The sequence below is a fragment of the Silene latifolia genome, chromosome 8 (assembly GCF_048544455.1).
Source record: "Silene latifolia isolate original U9 population chromosome 8, ASM4854445v1, whole genome shotgun sequence".
Classification (NCBI taxonomy): Eukaryota; Viridiplantae; Streptophyta; class Magnoliopsida; order Caryophyllales; family Caryophyllaceae; genus Silene; species Silene latifolia.
This window is the reverse complement of record NC_133533.1, coordinates 13,029,454-13,047,238: the sequence shown is the minus strand read 5'-3', so window position 1 is coordinate 13,047,238 and position 17,785 is coordinate 13,029,454. Positions and strand designations below refer to the sequence as shown.

The 17,785-nt window shown below is 39.0% G+C and overlaps 1 protein-coding gene and 1 non-coding gene across 2 annotated transcripts; one reads left to right on the top strand and one right to left on the bottom strand.

The window, feature by feature from the left end:
- Positions 1-11,285: 11,285 nt before the first annotated feature.
- LOC141594723 (uncharacterized) lies at positions 11,286-15,279 on the top strand. Its single transcript, XM_074414719.1, has 3 exons — positions 11,286-11,516; positions 12,535-13,698; positions 15,274-15,279. The coding sequence occupies exons 1-3, from the start codon at positions 11,286-11,288 to the stop codon at positions 15,277-15,279; spliced, it is 1,401 nt and encodes a 466-aa protein (XP_074270820.1).
- LOC141597802 (small nucleolar RNA R71) lies at positions 11,658-11,764 on the bottom strand. Its single transcript, XR_012523017.1, has one exon. It is a non-coding gene; the product is annotated as a small nucleolar RNA R71 (small nucleolar RNA).
- Positions 15,280-17,785: the final 2,506 nt, after the last annotated feature.

Sequence of the window (17,785 nt, the reverse complement as noted above, 5' to 3'; positions counted from 1 at the left end):
TAATCGTATAACGTTACGAGTTAATTAAATTACTTGAAAATTGACGGACGATTTTTTGGAAGTAAAATTTACGTATCAAATTGAAATGTGATTAAATGGGATACGGTCTGAGTAATCAAATTGTATAATTACTCGGATGAAATAATTGTTTAATGTAACAATTAAATTTGAATGAATTATTATAAATACATTCTGTTGTGATTTATAAATGGTAAAATATTTTGGCACAAGTAATTATGAAATTACTAAGTCGATTTTTGTATGTGACGTATTTTTATTAATACGTTGATTTTTAATATGTTAAAAATACATAACAAATTTATGTCACATATGACATGTGACATATTGACAATTGACAAAAATAATATGGAATCCATATTATCAAGTGGGCCGAAAATTAGAGGGTTTTTAAGCTAATTATATGTTGATTGTAATTAGTGGAGGGCATGATGATTACCCTAGTCACTAGCCATGCAAGCCTATTGTTCATTGTGAAGAACAATTTTTCCATGCATTGGCTCCCCAAAATCCCTCCTCTTACACGGTTTTGAGAAGACAAAACCCATGATGGTTTTTCTATAATTTTTACCTAATAATATACAAAATGTTGTAAATTATTTTATTCATTCACTCATCCAAAATACAATTTCTAGAGAGAACAAAATCCTCCTCTTCTTCTCTCTAAAAAAAAAAAACCGAAATATTTAAGAGTTTATAAATATTTTTGGTTCAATTTTCTACTAATTAATATTATACTAGTTCTTGTAATATTAATTAAATTAAGAGAAAGCTTTGGGTATTAATCCTAAGGAGAGATCCTATATTTGGATCTTTGTTCTTCCATAAGGGAAAGCTCAAGAACAAGAGAGAAAGGTGATCTCTCTTGTGCCCATTAAACCGAAATCATCAATGTAAGGACATGATTTCTCCTCTATTTTTCATATTGTTTGCATGCATAAAATCCGTATTTAATTTTATGACAAATTAATTTCGACATATATGAGTATGTTAGTATGTATATAGATCTACATTTCCTTCAATCGGTATCAAGAGCCACGGTTGTTTGCATGCAAATCGGTTAAAAGTTTTTCCGAGTTATAAGAATAACATATAAAACTTGTAAAATTTGTGTTATTATGAGATATCACAAAATTAATCCATGCATGTTAATATTTCTGGTCCTAAAATGTTTTAGGATATTTTGGTTAATTTTTCGGATTTTTATTGTTCATAATTTACAATAATGGCATTTAAATGTGATTTTATGAGTAAAAATGTCATTTTTGGTCTAAAATTAGCTATACTTCGAATTTTCCATTGATTTTTGGATATGTTGTCACATATATTATTTTGAGATAACCTGTAAATTTTCATAATTTTTGGACTTCTTATGCTCGAAAAATGAATTTTTCATTATTAAATTCGGATTTAGGTGAAAAATAGGTTAATATGAGTTAAATTTCGAATCTGGTCATAGAAAATTAATATGTTGTCACATGCAATTTTAAAAGATGTGTGTAAAATAATTGGCTATAAAGAAGTCTTTTTGCATGATTTATGGATTTTTGAAGAAAAATAGCATAAATAGTGACATTATTAGTGAAAAATTAATAAAACATAATCTATGACTTAGGAAAAACGTCTAATGTTGCATTTTATTATATTTTTCAGATCTAAAATTGAAAAGTTAATGAAAATAATTTTTCCATGTTTTTATGATTATTTTATTAAAAATCGATAAACCGCAAAATTGTTTTTCCGGAAAATTTCGAAATTTTTTTAAACCTAAGATTTTGAACATTATGAGTGTCATGGTATTTTTCCAGAATGTTCATGAGTTTAAATTTCAAATTTTGAATTTATTTGAAATTTTATGATTTAATTAAAGTTTAATAGCTTATTTTTGTAATTTTGGTCCATTTATGAACAATTTTATAAAATATGGGTTAATTATGGTCAAATTATTAGTGAAGACTAAATTTTGAGTCCTAAGAGGTTAGGGTAATTAACTTATGCATAAATATGAGTTTATGTATTTTTGTGATTATAAAAATGTTGAAATCACGCAAATCCGTAAAAACCGAGTAATATACGATATTGGCTAATTAAAGGCGATTTAGCATAAAATTGAGCATGTTCATACATATTATAATGCTGCATTTTTCTTTATGATTGTCATAATTTTAATTTATGTAATTTTGAATTATGTAATTTTACTTAGTATGGCCTTAGATTTAATTGGTATTTCCCGAAATGTATGGGAATATCGATTCGGTTGTAATTTTATTGTGATCTCGTATCACCGTTTTATAATTTAATAGATTTATTTTATTTTAGTTACAAATGTATAATAGGAAATTATGTAATTTTTATGTAATTTTATTCATTCCGGAGTTCCCAAAGACGGATTTCTTCAAGAATGGCGATACATAAAGACGGTGTTACCTCGAGATGCGTGCCACAACCGAAGTTCAAGGGACCAATGGAGTTGGTTTCCGAATTTGTAATAGTTAAATAGTTTTTCTATTTTAGGAAAGGCCATACTAGGATTTATTTCTTTATGCTTGCATTTTATTTTATGTCACATGCATCGCTAAATCACCATAACTAAACATGCATTGTCTTCTTTTATCGAGTTTATCGACCGTGTCAATTAGAATTATCGTAGTTCACCGCTTTAGTTCACTTAAAACGTGATAGATAATAAATTGACATGACCTCTCGCTAAAACAATTAATTGAGACATAGCCTTACCAAATAGTATAAACCATGAAAACCTATTTCGCGAGGGAGTGCGCTCGGCCCCACCGGGGTACAAACCTTGTTACGTAGGGGAAGTGGGTGATGAATGTTAATCCACCGAATTCATGTTGATAAGGGATGTATCGGCCACACCGTGCCCAAGTTAATGTGGGTTTGGATCATGGACACATTTATTCGAAATTTGGATTGAACTCAACAAAAGTTTTTGATAAGGGATGTATCGGCCCCACCGTGCCCTTGTCGAATGTGTTTTGGGCTAAAGATAATTGTTAATGTAATATTATCGACCAAGAGTTCTAAAAGTAGAATCGATTAAACGTTAATCCACCGAGTTATATTGATAAAGGATGTATCGGCCCCACCGTGCCTAAGTCGATATGAATTTGGGTCTTGGAATCATTTATCTAGTTGGGTAGAGGTCACTAGAAAAATGCATAAAACTTGTTTAAATCATACATTTTTACGAGTATTATTAAAACGACAATTGTTTTACTCCTTATATTTTGTTTTGTAGACCACTTCTTTTTCATAACAAATGGCAACACCAACTCCTAATGCTACACCTCTCGCTAGTTCGTCTTGGCTCCGATCCTTTATGGATCGATGTAAACTTGAAAAGAATGGGTCAAATTTCTCCGAATGGGATGCCCAACTCAAATTAGCCGACGAAGGTGACGACAAGCTTCGTTACCTTACCGAGGCCTCTCCACCCGAACCATCCACTAGGTCCACCGCGGCCACTAGGGAAGCATATGAGGCTTACCAAAAGGAGTCCGCCGCAATGAAAAATGTCTTAATATTTGCGATGGAGGCGGACCTCCAAAGGAGAGCTTTTAAAATGGGCAATGCTAATGAGATTTACTCCAAACTTGTGACCATGTTTTCACAAACTCCGCGGATCGTCCAATATGAGGCGGCGCGGCATTCTTTGATCTCGACTTCAAAGAGGGCCAAAAGGTTAGCCCTCATGTGCTCAAACTCATGGAGCTTGTCGAGACCTTGAAAATTCAAAAGGTTGAAATCCCCAAAGAACTCATCGTAGATAGGATTCTACACTCCTTGTCCAAAGTCAAGGCATATGTGCAATTCGGGTGAATTTTAACATGCAAGACAAGGATGTGTCTCTTGAGGAGTTGCACAAGTTACTTGTGCAAGCCGAGAGGGACATGGGGTTAAATGTGAACCCTCCCAAGGATGTGCTTAACATAAGCACTAAAAGTAAGGGGAAGTTCAAGAAGAATGGGAGAAAGGGCAAGAAGCAAGCTCCCACATTCACCAAAGCTAAGTCTTGTGAAGCTAGCACCTCAAAAGTCAAGAAGGGTCCTCTTGATAAATGCCATTATTGTAATGGCATGGGACATTGGAAAAGAAATTGTTCCAAATACCTTGGTGATATCAAAGCTGGAAAGATCACTCCAGCAGGTAAATGACTATCCTTCTTTTATGTTTCTAATTCAACTATGGTATTATGATGCAAAGTTGTGATAATGTATCTCCCTTTTATTGTAAATAGGGCCTCCACCAAGCAAAGACAAAGGAAAGGAAAAGCAAGCATGAGAAACCATGGAGAAGCTAAGGATAGCTTTTATGGAGCTTTGCTTTTCATTGTCTTATTTTAAGATTATGTTTTGGATTTTTAGAACTTTAAGTTTCCATGTTTGACATGGAAAAGTATTTTTGGATAATGGTTTGTATTTTGGATGATGGTGACTTGGTTTGCAACCCAAGTCACCCGTTTTATCATTTATCCTTTATGTTCTAAAATCCATCTTTAATTGCTTGCACTTTGAAACATAAGATTAGTCACTTAAAGTGATCTAATAGACAAATATAATGACGGGTTTCATTATATGTCCACATGCTTAAGGCTTGTGTATGATCATTTATAAAGCGATTTTGAGTCTATGAACTCTCTTAAAGGAATGTCAATCACCAAGTACACATATGAAATCAATAACTATTAGTCAACCTATGAGGTAGTTCTCCTTATACTTCAACATCATTAATTTGTGTCTCATATGCTATCTTTGAATCTATAGTGTATTTATTCTAAAGATAGAGTGGGAGAAATATGAGGACACAACACACAAGGCAAGATAAAATTGTGTACTTGTGTAAATGAAGATCTACGCAAGAGAGAATGATTTGAATGAAGGTATAACTATTTGCATAGTATGCCGAATAGATGAGATCTATAGTCTCATGTTAGCTCTATATGACTAAAGAGACCAAGTGAAGTAATCATAAGAGTATATTCTCAAGATAACTACACGAGGAGACCAAAAGAAGGTTTTAGAAGAAAATGACTAATGTAAAGTCTCAACAAGTTTTTGACTAAGTTTATGAAATATTTGACCAATAGTTTCAACCTTGAGATTTACTTAAGAGCCTAAATGAATCAAAGTAACATACTAGTTATGATCGAGTTGCAAAGATTGATATACCGATATCTTCAATGGCCAAAGTTTTAACCACGCAAATGTCATTGCTTAACCTCACTATGAAATGGTTAAACCTCCTTCCAAAAGGGGTATTTGCGAAGGACGTATTCTAGATATTGTTTATACTTGTGACACGTCTGTCGCGTACCTGTCAAAAATAACCAACTGGTTCCAACTAACTAATATAGCTAGGGAAGTCGGGTCGAATCCACAGAGAGGTAGGAATTTGTCGGCTAAATTCAAGTTCGTCCAAGTAACCAGAATGGGGGTTTATAAAATGTGATTTCTAAACTAAGAGAATAAGGAAAGAGGAATAAAGGAAGAAGTTTAACAGATAAAAGAGAAAAGCTAAGACAAACGGTTCACCATAATTATCTGGTCGAGTAATCTAGGTCCCAGGTCAATACAATACGGTCTAAGGGGTAGCGAACGTCACCTTTCGGTCCTTAATTCACCCTAAAGTGTAAACAGTTTAACTTTCGCCCTCGCTGCAATACTCTATTATTCGCTACTAGTCTGCCTCTTCCAACCTTTCGGTCCAGGTTAAGGTCCACCAAGGATAAGGGTCTAATTGCGTCGACTCAATTAGGCAATTACAGTTATTTGTAGCATTTAAACAACAAAGACGGTACCGGCATTAACCTGGTAAATCGATTACTCTCCCTTCAAATCATGGGTCCCCTATAGTCTTAGCATAGGGAATTAGCTACTCATAATCATCAGATTAGCAATAACAATAACCAAACAATTAAAACTAAACATGATGAATAATCTAATTGATTGAACGATTATAAAATAAAGAGAGAAAAGGAATTAAAAACAATAAATACGATAAAGAAGTAAATTAAATTGATAATACCGAATTCAAGTAGCAAGGTGGAGAATAGAATTCCCAAGAACAGTGACAAAAGTAACAGATAAAAATGTACGTAGTAAAGGAGATGAGAGCAACGTAGTGTTCTCTTAAGTCTTATACTGAAAAATTGTCTTAAACCTAATCTATGGACTGATTACAAAAGCCCATAAAGGATTAGGCGGAAATAAACCAAAAACACACGAAATCCTCTCGATCGAGCAGAGAGATTACTCGATCGAACTCCAAGTTACTCGATCGAGCTAGAGAAACCTCTCGATCGAGCACTGCTCGCTGGACCTCCTCGATCGACTCCTTAAGCTGGTCGATCGACCAGTCTTGAGTGTATAAAGCATTCGATCGAACACCAAAGCATTCGATCGAGCTATATAAGCGCATCAGGACTTGAATTCCTTCCTTAGCTCAGCTCATACGTCCTCCAAGTGTAAGATTCCTAAGCTCCGGCTCCTTATTTCCCATGAATGCATACAATTGGGACAATTAAGGCTCGATTTAGCTCCTCCTCGGTCAATTCCTGCAAATTACAATAAACGGACCAAAGTAGAATATTCGGGGGTATTTGTAGCCAGATGCTACACAAAAAGCACAGAAATGCGTGTGAAAATGAGGTGAAAACCTTATATAAAAGACACGCATCAACTTGAATAATGACATTGCTACACATCATTATGACATGAGTGTGTTGGAGATTTAAAAATCTCTTTCTGTAAGGTTTAAGATAAGAGCACTTCAAAATAGGTATTTTGAAAGGATATGATGGGAACATATATGGTTTTATCCTAATAACTTGGCAATGCAATTTATATTTCAATTCTTGAATGAATTTCGATTGAGAAGTCAATTTCGAAATGTGTAGAATTGAGTGGGAGTTAGGAAATTCTCATGTGAAGACATGGAATTTAGTGGGAGCTATCATCCTTTGAATATTTACGACTCATCACTCATTAAAGAATGACGAGCTAATACCTTCCTTCATAAAGAAGCATTTGAGTTTTCAATTCTGGATGAAAATGGACAATGATGAATCCAATAACATCAAGGGATGTCGGATTAGTATTAAGAGATACACATCGTATCAACATTCACATAGGTTATTCATGTAGATGAAAATGGAATTGCCATTAGCAGTCATGGTCGTTCATTGAACCTATGAACGGTTGATCTCATGATTATTAGTAACTAATGTTTCCGCCATTAGAATAATCATGTACATGTCCAATTATGAATCATATGCATAAGAGCATGATGATTGATTGGTAAGCCATAATAGAAACGTCATGAATTCTCAAGTAGAATCCGATGAGCGATTTCGGTGTTTGACGGAATGTTCCATTGTGTGTTAAGAGGTTGCACATATTGTAGAAAATCCGAGCACATATAAGGATTTATGAGAATCCCAGATCTTTCAAGCCTAGAAAGAGAAATAAGAAGTTTTTGGAAAGATGCTTAGTTGAATAAGAAGTTATTCAAAACTAATCTTTCCAGTTAAGCTAGGACTTGTGAGAAGTACTAGGCTAAGAATCTTGACAAATTGTTACAAGATACTACAAAACATATACCTAGTGCATTGTGTGTGGATGGAGTACTTGATCAATACACGTTATATCATTCATCACAAATTCAGTCGTTATGTGATAGTCGATAAGAAAGTTCTTTCAAGTTAAAGAACCGAAACCAAGGTCGGGAACCTTGATGTGTACTTGGTAAGATTCATGTTATGAAAGAGAACATGAATGTAAAGGAGATTGCAAGTGTAAGAAGTTTGAACACATGGACACATGGGATGTTAAACTTCTATTGCAATCAATAAGTGTTTACACTAACGATATACATCACAAGGTTGTAATATGATATTGACTACCCGAGTGTGATGTCGACATTTGTCGTTTGAGTTATTATTAACTCACCTTGCACTTTGTTATATCCAAACGGGTTGTAGAGACAATTGAACCCCGTTAAAGTGAACATGGTATAACATTGTTTTTGCCCATAGTTACTTATATGAGGTGACGTCTCGAAGTGACTAGAGTGTGATGCGATTGATGGCAAGTTCAAGTGCCATAGAGTCATGTGAGATGACTAGTCGATCACATAGGCGGATTATTAGGAACATTTTGTCGGGCCTTATGACCGCTTATAGAGTTCGGCAAATTTATATAGCCTGGTCGTGGCGAGAGCTACTATAGTATTCAAATGAGTCGATTCTTTTGACTAAAGACTATTCTCCTAAGATGGCACGAGTTTGATTAACTTTGATTTGTGTTACTACGACCTTCGTAAATGGGGTCAAATGGGCATATTTTGGGTTATGATGGCTGTGGCTAGTCGAAGGGAATGAGTGCGATAGGAATTGTCCACCCCTAGTCAGGGTTATAACAATATCTCAGGGCCACTCGAGGAGTAATGAACTGGAAATGCGTGGCCACGCTCGGAAAGTATCTATGATAGATAAGTCCGGTCAATCGGTTATTCTCGGATCGAGGAAACCACTCTCGATATGATCACTTGCAAGTACGACCTGAAAGACACCTTGCATTGAGTGGGAGATAGTAATAGGACAAGAGAATTGGTGACGCACACTTGTCGAGGACAAGTGGGAGATTGTTGGAATATGTGTCCTCCGACAATAATGCGATCACGACTGTTGATCATGATGATCACATGTTTAAGTCTCATCATATAGAATACAATTGGGAAGTAATATTGTTCTTGTCAATGGTCAACATATATCGGTAATGATTGGTGACTAGAGTTTGACATTACTGTCGTGTGTGACGGTGGTGATCGATTGACCCCTAGGTCATACCTATAGGGCAACACTCTTAATTGATTATTTAATTAATCGTATAACGTTACGAGTTAATTAAATTACTTGAAAATTGACGGACGATTTTTTGGAAGTAAAATTTACGTATCAAATTGAAATGTGATTAAATGGGATACGGTCTGAGTAATCAAATTGTATAATTACTCGGATGAAATAATTGTTTAATGTAACAATTAAATTTGAATGAATTATTATAAATACATCTGTTGTGATTTATAAATGGTAAAATATTTTGGCACAAGTAATTATGAAATTACTAAGTCGATTTTTGTATGTGACGTATTTTTATTAATACGTTGATTTTTAATATGTTAAAAATACATAACAAATTTATGTCACATATGACATGTGACATATTGACAATTGACAAAAATAATATGGAATCCATATTATCAAGTGGGCCGAAAATTAGAGGGTTTTTAAGCTAATTATATGTTGATTGTAATTAGTGGAGGGCATGATGATTACCCTAGTCACTAGCCATGCAAGCCTATTGTTCATTGTGAAGAACAATTTTTCCATGCATTGGCTCCCCAAAATCCCTCCTCTTACACGGTTTTGAGAAGACAAAACCCATGATGGTTTTCCTATAATTTTTACCTAATAATATACAAAATGTTGTAAATTATTTTATTCATTCACTCATCCAAAATACAATTTCTAGAGAGAACAAAATCCTCCTCTTCTTCTCTCTAAAAAAAAAACCGAAATATTTAAGAGTTTATAAATATTTTTGGTTCAATTTTCTACTAATTAATATTATACTAGTTCTTGTAATATTAATTAAATTAAGAGAAAGCTTTGGGTATTAATCCTAAGGAGAGATCCTATACTTGGATCTTTGTTCTTCCATAAGGGAAAGCTCAAGAACAAGAGAGAAAGGTGATCTCTCTTGTGCCCATTAAACCGAAATCATCAATGTAAGGACATGATTTCTCCTCTATTTTTCATATTGTTTGCATGCATAAAATCCGTATTTAATTTTATGACAAATTAATTTCGACATATATGAGTATGTTAGTATGTATATAGATCTACATTTCCTTCAGATACTTTCCCAAGCCTTAGTCGATATATGTAAGAGTAAGTGTAACATTCTTATTTAAGTCAAGTAATGGCAAAACCATGCAACGGTACGCTGTACCGTGGTTTCTGATACTATCATACGAAGGAGGAATTTCGACCAAATGTTTTTAAGTGTCAAAACTTTGCAAACTTTAAACCTTAAACATTTGAATTTTCAAAAGCTTGAAAATAATCTGAAATTTTGGAGTCACAAGCCCACTTGACTAAGCCTCTAGATTTGTGCAAACACCTTTTACCAAAATGGCAAAGAAGACTTGTCAAACTTCTAAAGTAAGAAAGGCTTTTTGCCATTTCGGTAAATTGTCACATGTTGAGTGTAGAAGCTTAAGTTTTCTGATTTCTTAAGCCCCAAGCCTACAAGTCTAACACTTACCATCACTCAAAGCTATCATTTTTATATTGGATTTAATTTTTCAAAGTGTACTTACCTAAGACTAAATCCACTATAAATAGAGTGTCTTAGTCACATTTATTTCTTAAGACTTCCAAAGCATTTATTGTAAAAAACCTTGCAAATCATTTGTGCATTGAAAGCTTTGTTCTTCAAGTATTTGCAAAACGTTTTTCTGGTTTTAAGTCTTCAAAATTGTTTTCGAAAAAAGCTGTAAAACCTCCAAGTATCAGTTCGATGTACTGTGACATGATGAGTTTGTTCCATGATTCTCGTGTTAGATCTTCATTGTAATCTCCATGTTCATTTAAGTGAACTCTTGAGATTCAAGATTCTGTAACACCTTGAGATAGAACCCATAAACTCTTGAAGCGGAGTAGCTTTAAGTTTGAGTGCAACCGGAGTAGGTTGGCGAGTTATTTTCATTGTAAGGGGTTTAGTAAGTTTGAGTAAATTTCTAAACAAGCAATAAAATAACGGTTGGACGTAGGCCTCGGAGTAGAGGCTGAACCAATTTTTAAAATGTCGTTTGTTTGTTCATTTACTTTTACGTTCTTCCACTTTGCTATTTCTCGCTTGTACCTAATCAAGTTCTGTGTCACAGTCACCTATACCGTGACATAGAACTGCTGTACCTTCTTGTGAACTTATATTCAATTAAGTTTCTCAAGTCTTGTACTTCTTTATTCTTAGCTTAAAGTAGTTAATTAACTAAGTTAAGAATAAATTTTTTAAAAAGGTACACCTAATTCACCCCCTCCCCCTCTTAGGTGTTAATCGTTCCTAACTCTTCAAAAAAGAAGGGGTTTACTTGATACACCACCAATAGAACAAGGTAATCACCAAGAAGCTACCGAACTGTTTGAAAATCCTTTTGGGGTTTTAGAAGAAGAACCTAACATCATGGGTGATCCGGTTTCGATAAGAGAGACTATGGCTCCTAAGCACATATTCAATCCAAGCATCCAAAGACCAAGAATTCAAGCTAATAACTTTGAAATCAAAAATGCCTTGCTCAACCTTGTTCAAGACAACCAATTTGGAGGAGGTCCCTTGGAGAACCCAAATGATCATCTAAATGATTTCCTTGAAAATTGTGATATGTACAAGTCAAATGGGGTCTCCGATGATGCGGTACGCCTTAGGTTGTTCCCCCGTTCACTTAGGGGTTCGGCCAAGGATTGGTTGAAGAATTGTGACCCGGATTCCTTCAAGACATGGGATGAGTTGGCTTCGGCATTTTTGAACAAATATTTCCCACCCTCAAGAACGGCCAAAGTCAAGAGTGAACTACAAAGCTTTACTCAAGAGGAGGATGAGACCTTATATGAGGCATGGGAATGGTATAAGAAGCTCCAACGGTTATGCCCTCACCATGGCATCTCCGAGGCCGAGCTAGTGAACAATTTCTACAAGGGGTTGACTCAAGACCTTCGGCTTTCATTGGATGCGGGATCGGGAAAAGGTGCTTAGACATTTTGGGGCATAGGCGGCAAAGGAGCTAATTGAGGAGATGACCTCAAGAACCATGGAATAGGGAAGTGATAGGCAATTGAGAAAGGGCAAGAGCAAGGATTCTAATTCGGTTTTGAATGTGGAGGTTAAGGGTATGCTAGATGAACTCACCCAACAAGTTGCTTTGCTAAATTCAAAACCACCAAGCTCCGATATGAGACAAGTCTTGTCTTGTGAGTTGTGTGGGGAACAAGGGCATACTCCCATTGGGTGTCCCTTGATTTCACCCCTCCAAGAGGAATGCTATGAGCAAGCAAATGGAATTTGGGAGTCCACAAGTGCAAGGCAAGGGTTCAACAATAATAACAACAACCAATTTGTCAATGGAAAAAGAACTCACCCTTTCTTGTCTTATGCTTCACAAAACATTCAAAATTCAACCACTTCCCAACCTCAACAACAACAAAGGTTCAATCAAAACTCTCAATTCCAAAGACAAATTCCACCCGGTTTCCAAGGGAAACAATTTGTCACCCAACACCAACAACCATTTGGGGGTTTCAAGGGACAAAATTTCAATCAACAACAAAACAAAAATTTCCAACCACAAAACCAAAACTTCCAAACCCCTCAAAAACCATCTTGGGAACAAGCCTTTGAACAATTGGTTATTGCAAATCAAAAATCCGACTCAAAGCTTGATAACCACACTGCCTCACAAAACCGGGTTATTGATGAAATACGAGCATCCCAAAAGGCTACGGAAACTCATGTAGCCCAAATTTCCCAACAATTGAGTCAATTGGCTCAAAATCCGGGGAAGTTTCCGGGTAATACGGTTAACCCAAGGGAGGTGAATGCGGTATTTTTGAGGAGTGGGAAGCAATTGGAGGAGGTTGAGAAATCTCCTAAGTGGAAGAGGAAAAGGGTGTCTAGTGAAATTGTGAAAGAGCACCCGGTTGAAGTAGTGGAAGAAGGGGAGATTAGGGTGGAGAAGTCTAAGGAGGTAGAGATAGTTGATCCTCCAAAGCAAGATGAACCTATTGCAACTAAGGCCAAAGAATGTACTCCACCCCCAAGGGAGTATGTAGCACCGGTACCCTTTCCACAAAGGCTTGCAAGGCCTAGGCTTGAAAAGAAATATGAGAAGTTTGTTGAGATCTTGAAGGGAATAAATGTCACTATTCCTTTCCTTGATATGATTACCGAAATTCCATCATATGGTAAGTTTCTTAAAGAACTTGTCACTTTTAAAAAGAAGAATGGAGAGGTGCAAACCATCAACCTCTCTAAGGAATGTAGTGCTATTCTTACTCACACTAACAAGCTTCCAAATAAGCTAGAAGATCCGGGTAGCTTCTCAATTCCGTGTTCTATCCAAGGAGTGGCTATTAAAAGAGCATTGTGTGACTTGGGGGCTAGTGTGAGCCTCATGCCAGTTTCAATCTTCAAGAGGCTTAATTTGGGAGATTTGAAGCTAACTAGAGTTTCACTTCAACTAGTCGATCGGTCGGTTAAATTTCCCATTGGTGTGATTGAAGATGTACCCTTGGTTGTTGGGAAGCTTGTCATACCATGTGATTTCTTTGTCATGGATATGCCCGAGGACTACAATGTGCCTATTATTTTGGGGCGACCTTGTCTTGCCACCGGTGGAGCTATGATTGATGTGAAGAGTGGCAAGTTATCTTTGCAAGTGGGTGAAGATAGAGTGGAATTTGAACTCCAAAAGTCTTTGGAAGCCCCATCTCTAGGTGACACTTGTTGCATTGTAGACATTCTAGAGAATCCCATGGAGGAGCATGACCCAAAAGCTTCCTCTATGGATCCTTTGGAGACTTGTCTTGTTAATGGGTATGAAGTCAGAGGCGACACGACAGAAGAAGTGGCCCCTGGAACAGGCTCCAGGTTGTCACCTTTCATGGGAGTGGGGGTGACCTTAATAGACTCAGCCTCTGAATCAGCCACGACATTATGATAAAACAGTGGGAAGGGGACCTTGACTGGGACTTCCGGAGTGTTAGGAGCTATAACAGACTGACTCCGACTCAGACTCTGACTCAGATCCTTCTTCACTTTCCTTCTTGAACATAAGGCCTTCTCCAGTTGTGATCTTGAGAATGCGGCCTTGGCGATCGGTCCACTTGATGGTCTTCCTCCAGCCTTGGGTGGCTTTCTCCGGGTCAGTATCGGAGATCAAGGCAGTTGGATCAAACTGATTGTCTTTCAGGGCGATGTTGATGATGTCCTCATAGTCGAGGCATTTGATGTTATCTTCCCCAAAGAGTAGTGTGACAGCTTGTCCGTCGAGGCATGGCGACGGTTTGGACTCGGTTGATGCAGCTTCGATGTTGTCGGGAATAAAGTAGCAGTCCTGGAAGACTTCCACTCCCGGGTATCTAGCCTTCACCACAGAGTCATAGATAGGCTCCGGAAAGCCGTGGTAGAGTTCGGACGCTCCCTCGGGGACAAAGTATCCGTTGAGAGTCAGGTGGTAGGGACGGAGGATGACTCCGTGCTTCTTGCGTTTTCGGATTAGGAGGTTCATCTCCTGGATATCTTTGTCAGTAGGTTCGTATCCCAGTCCAAAGGGAATGTTGGGGACCTTAGCCTGTTTCAAGGGAGGCAATGGGTCCTTTAGCGGATTGAGCGACAAACCCGGGAAATAACCTTGGCGCATCATGATACGGTTGATCGTGAGGCTGGTGAACGGGTTACATTCAGAGGTTGCAGGTTCATCAGTTATGGCGTTCACGGCTTGGAAACCCCATATTTCATTGTCGTCCTCCTCAATGGCTTGGGAGGCTACCCCTCTTATCATAACTGCTTTGATTGGGGAAGCGGGAATCGTGATCGTTATCCCGTTGAAGGGGACCCTGATCTTTTGGTCGAGCGTTGATGTGACTGCCTTGACGGCGTAAATCCAGGGACGTCCCAGGAGCATGTTGAAGGATGCGTCGATGTCGACCACTTGAAAACTGGTTTGCCTTTCTAGTGGCCCGGTTGCGACGGTTAAAGTGACTAGCCCAGCGACCTTGCGACGAGTGCCGTCGTAGGCGCGTACTCCTTGATTCACTGGGATTAAATCAGATTCCTTGATACCTAGCCTGTGGGCAGTTTTGAGAGGAATGACATTCACGGCGGAACCGTCATCCACGAGGACCATTGGTATGTTCTTTTGTTGGCATTGCACAGTGATGTACAGGGCCAGGTTATGGTTGGCTCCGAACAGGGGGATATCCTCGTCGGAGAAAACGACCGGGTTGCTCAGATCAGGGGCGTCTCTTGTCATGTGTGCCACTATTTCTTCTGGGGAAGAGGTGGAGGGCACGGTTAATTTTCCCAAGGCCTGCAGCAAGGCCTGTCGATGCTCAAAAGACGTTGCGATCAGTTGCCAAATTGAGATCTTGGCCTTTGGTTTCTGGAGCTGTTTCAGGATTGAGTTCTCGGGAGCCTTTGGTTGAGTGTCCACTTCTGGGACGATTTGGTCATTCGTCGTTGGAACAACCGCTGGGTTGCTCGGATTCTGATAGGGACGTCCGGACCGGGTGAGATGTCCGATTTCCTTCGTCCGCTTCTCCTTTCCTGGGACGACATAGACGTCCTCAACATCATCCCGCCATATGCCGTTAATTTCAGGGTCTCGAGGATACCTTGGAGGGGTATTCCTCGGTGGGTAATTCTTGTGGGGGATATTTTTGTGAGGGCGATTTTTGTGAGGGTAGTTATTTTGAGGGTAGTTACTTTGAGGGTAGATATTTTGAGGGTAATTCTCGTGAAGGCGGTTATTTTGAAGGTGATTTTTGTGGGGTCTATGCCAGAATGGTCGCGGGAGAAATCCACCCTAGGGTGGGTAGTTTTGAATGCTTGGGGAATTCTCCCTCGGACGTGGTGCCGGGGGATTGAAGATGAGTCGACGGTAGGCATCGTCGAGCCGGGTGATTCTCTCGGAAAGGCTGGCAATGGCCTCCTCAACTTGCTGAAACATAGTGAGCATAGTGGCAGCACTGAACACGAACACTCCGTCTGAAGGGTCCTTTTCCAGAGCATTCACCTCATCGTCAACTGGCAAGATTAGATGAGAGCAGTCTAGGGTCGGCTCATCGTCAGAGATGGCGTGAATTCCGAGAGGATTCGTCTTGTTGTTTGGCTTAGTTGGTGGGGGTATAGGCAAATCTCCCTTCTCAATCATGTCTTGAATGAGGTGCTTGAGTTTGAAGAAATTTTCGGTATCATGCCCTTTCCCTCGATGATACTGGCAGTAGGCGTTGGGGTTCCAAAATCAGGATTTCTTGGCGTCGGCCGGGTCCGGGGTGGGCCCGATCGGTTGTAGTTTCCCTTGGTCCATAAGCCTTTTCAAGGCACTCGTATAAGTTGATCCTATGTTGGTGAACACTCTCTGGGGGCGTTCAATTTTCTTGGAAGATGGTTCGACGAGGTTGACCTCATCAATCTTGTTTGTCTGACCGTAAGGGCGAGATCCGGTTGAGGTGGATCCTTGATAACCCCTGCCTGTGGTCTTTGCTAAGACACCCTTTCGGAGGTCGTCCTCAATACGTGTCCCTTAAGTCTCTGCAGATCTTGAAAAGTTTTGATATTTTGATACCTCAGCAGGTTGGCATATACCGGGCGGAGGTTGTTGACAAATTTTTCCACCAGAGTTGATTCACTCGGCTTACTAACCAACTGAGTACTCACCCTCCTCCAACGGGTTAGGAACTCAGTGAACCCCTCTTTGTCGTTTTGGGTTAACACCTCGAGAGTACGGGTGTTGGCCTGGATCTCGACATTGTCGGCATACTGTTTGGCAAACTCAACTGCGATTTCATCCCAGGTGGTAAGGTTTTTCGGGTCCAAGGAGTGGTACCATTGGCGAGGAATTGGCTCCAAAGAGGATGGGAAGATCCTGGTGAAAAGTTCCTGTTTGACCCCCTTAATGGCCATGTAGTCTTTGAAAGCACGGATGTGGTTGAGTGGGCCCTCCACTCCCTTGAACTTAGGCACATCAGTCAGGGTGAAGTTGTCAGGTAACTGGTCCCCAACAGGTTCGAACCTTCGGTTATTTTCAAGATGGATGTTGTTACCCCGGGCTAGGAGTTGTTCTTCCAAGAGTTTCAGCCTCTTCTCAGTCTCAGTCAGAGGTGGGGTATTATGTTCCCCAATTTCTTTGTTCTCCAGGGCATCGATACGGGTCTCGACGCGATCCAGGGTGACCTTAAGAGCGGTAAGTAGGCTGGCTAGCTGATCAGTTGTGACATCTCGTTTGTTATCATTGTTGTTGTTGGACGAAGCTGAAGACGGGGCCATGGCTCTGAGGCAGAAAAACGGCTCACATTACAACTCAATTCGACACGGTTCCAAGACTGAACGCAGACAACACAGAGGACGAGACCAAGATCGACTCAACAAGACGGGGTGACTGTGTGTGGTCCCCCGGTGCTGACTCGATTTATAACGTGACGGTGTTTGACCGAACCTTTGACACGAGTCCAACATGGCGGCGTGACGCCATTGGACGGGTGTCGTGGCGAGACGACTTATAAGTAAAGACCCATAAGTACGTTTGCTTTGATTCGATAGACACGAGGCGGAATTGGAATGGTAGACTGAAGTTTTCGAAAATAGAAATTTTCAAAAGATTCATTTGTCGCTTTAATGGGCGGCTTCCGAAGATAGAAATCTCCGCAAGTCGATCAGTTGAAAGGGTTGTCTTAAGTTTATTTGCAAAAGACGGTTTGAGTTTGAGTCGGCTCGGAAAACGGTGTATTGTTTCCCAAGACGGTTTTGAAATTCAAAATTGTATGTTTTGAAAATCGAGTTTTAAATGTTTGAAGAGGTCTCGGGGACGGTGCATGGTCCTCGGGATCCGAAAGTGTCTCGAGAAAAGGGCGTGTGCTTTTCTCGGGTTTTGAAAGAGCCATTGTCGGCGCGAAACGGGTTAAAATCCG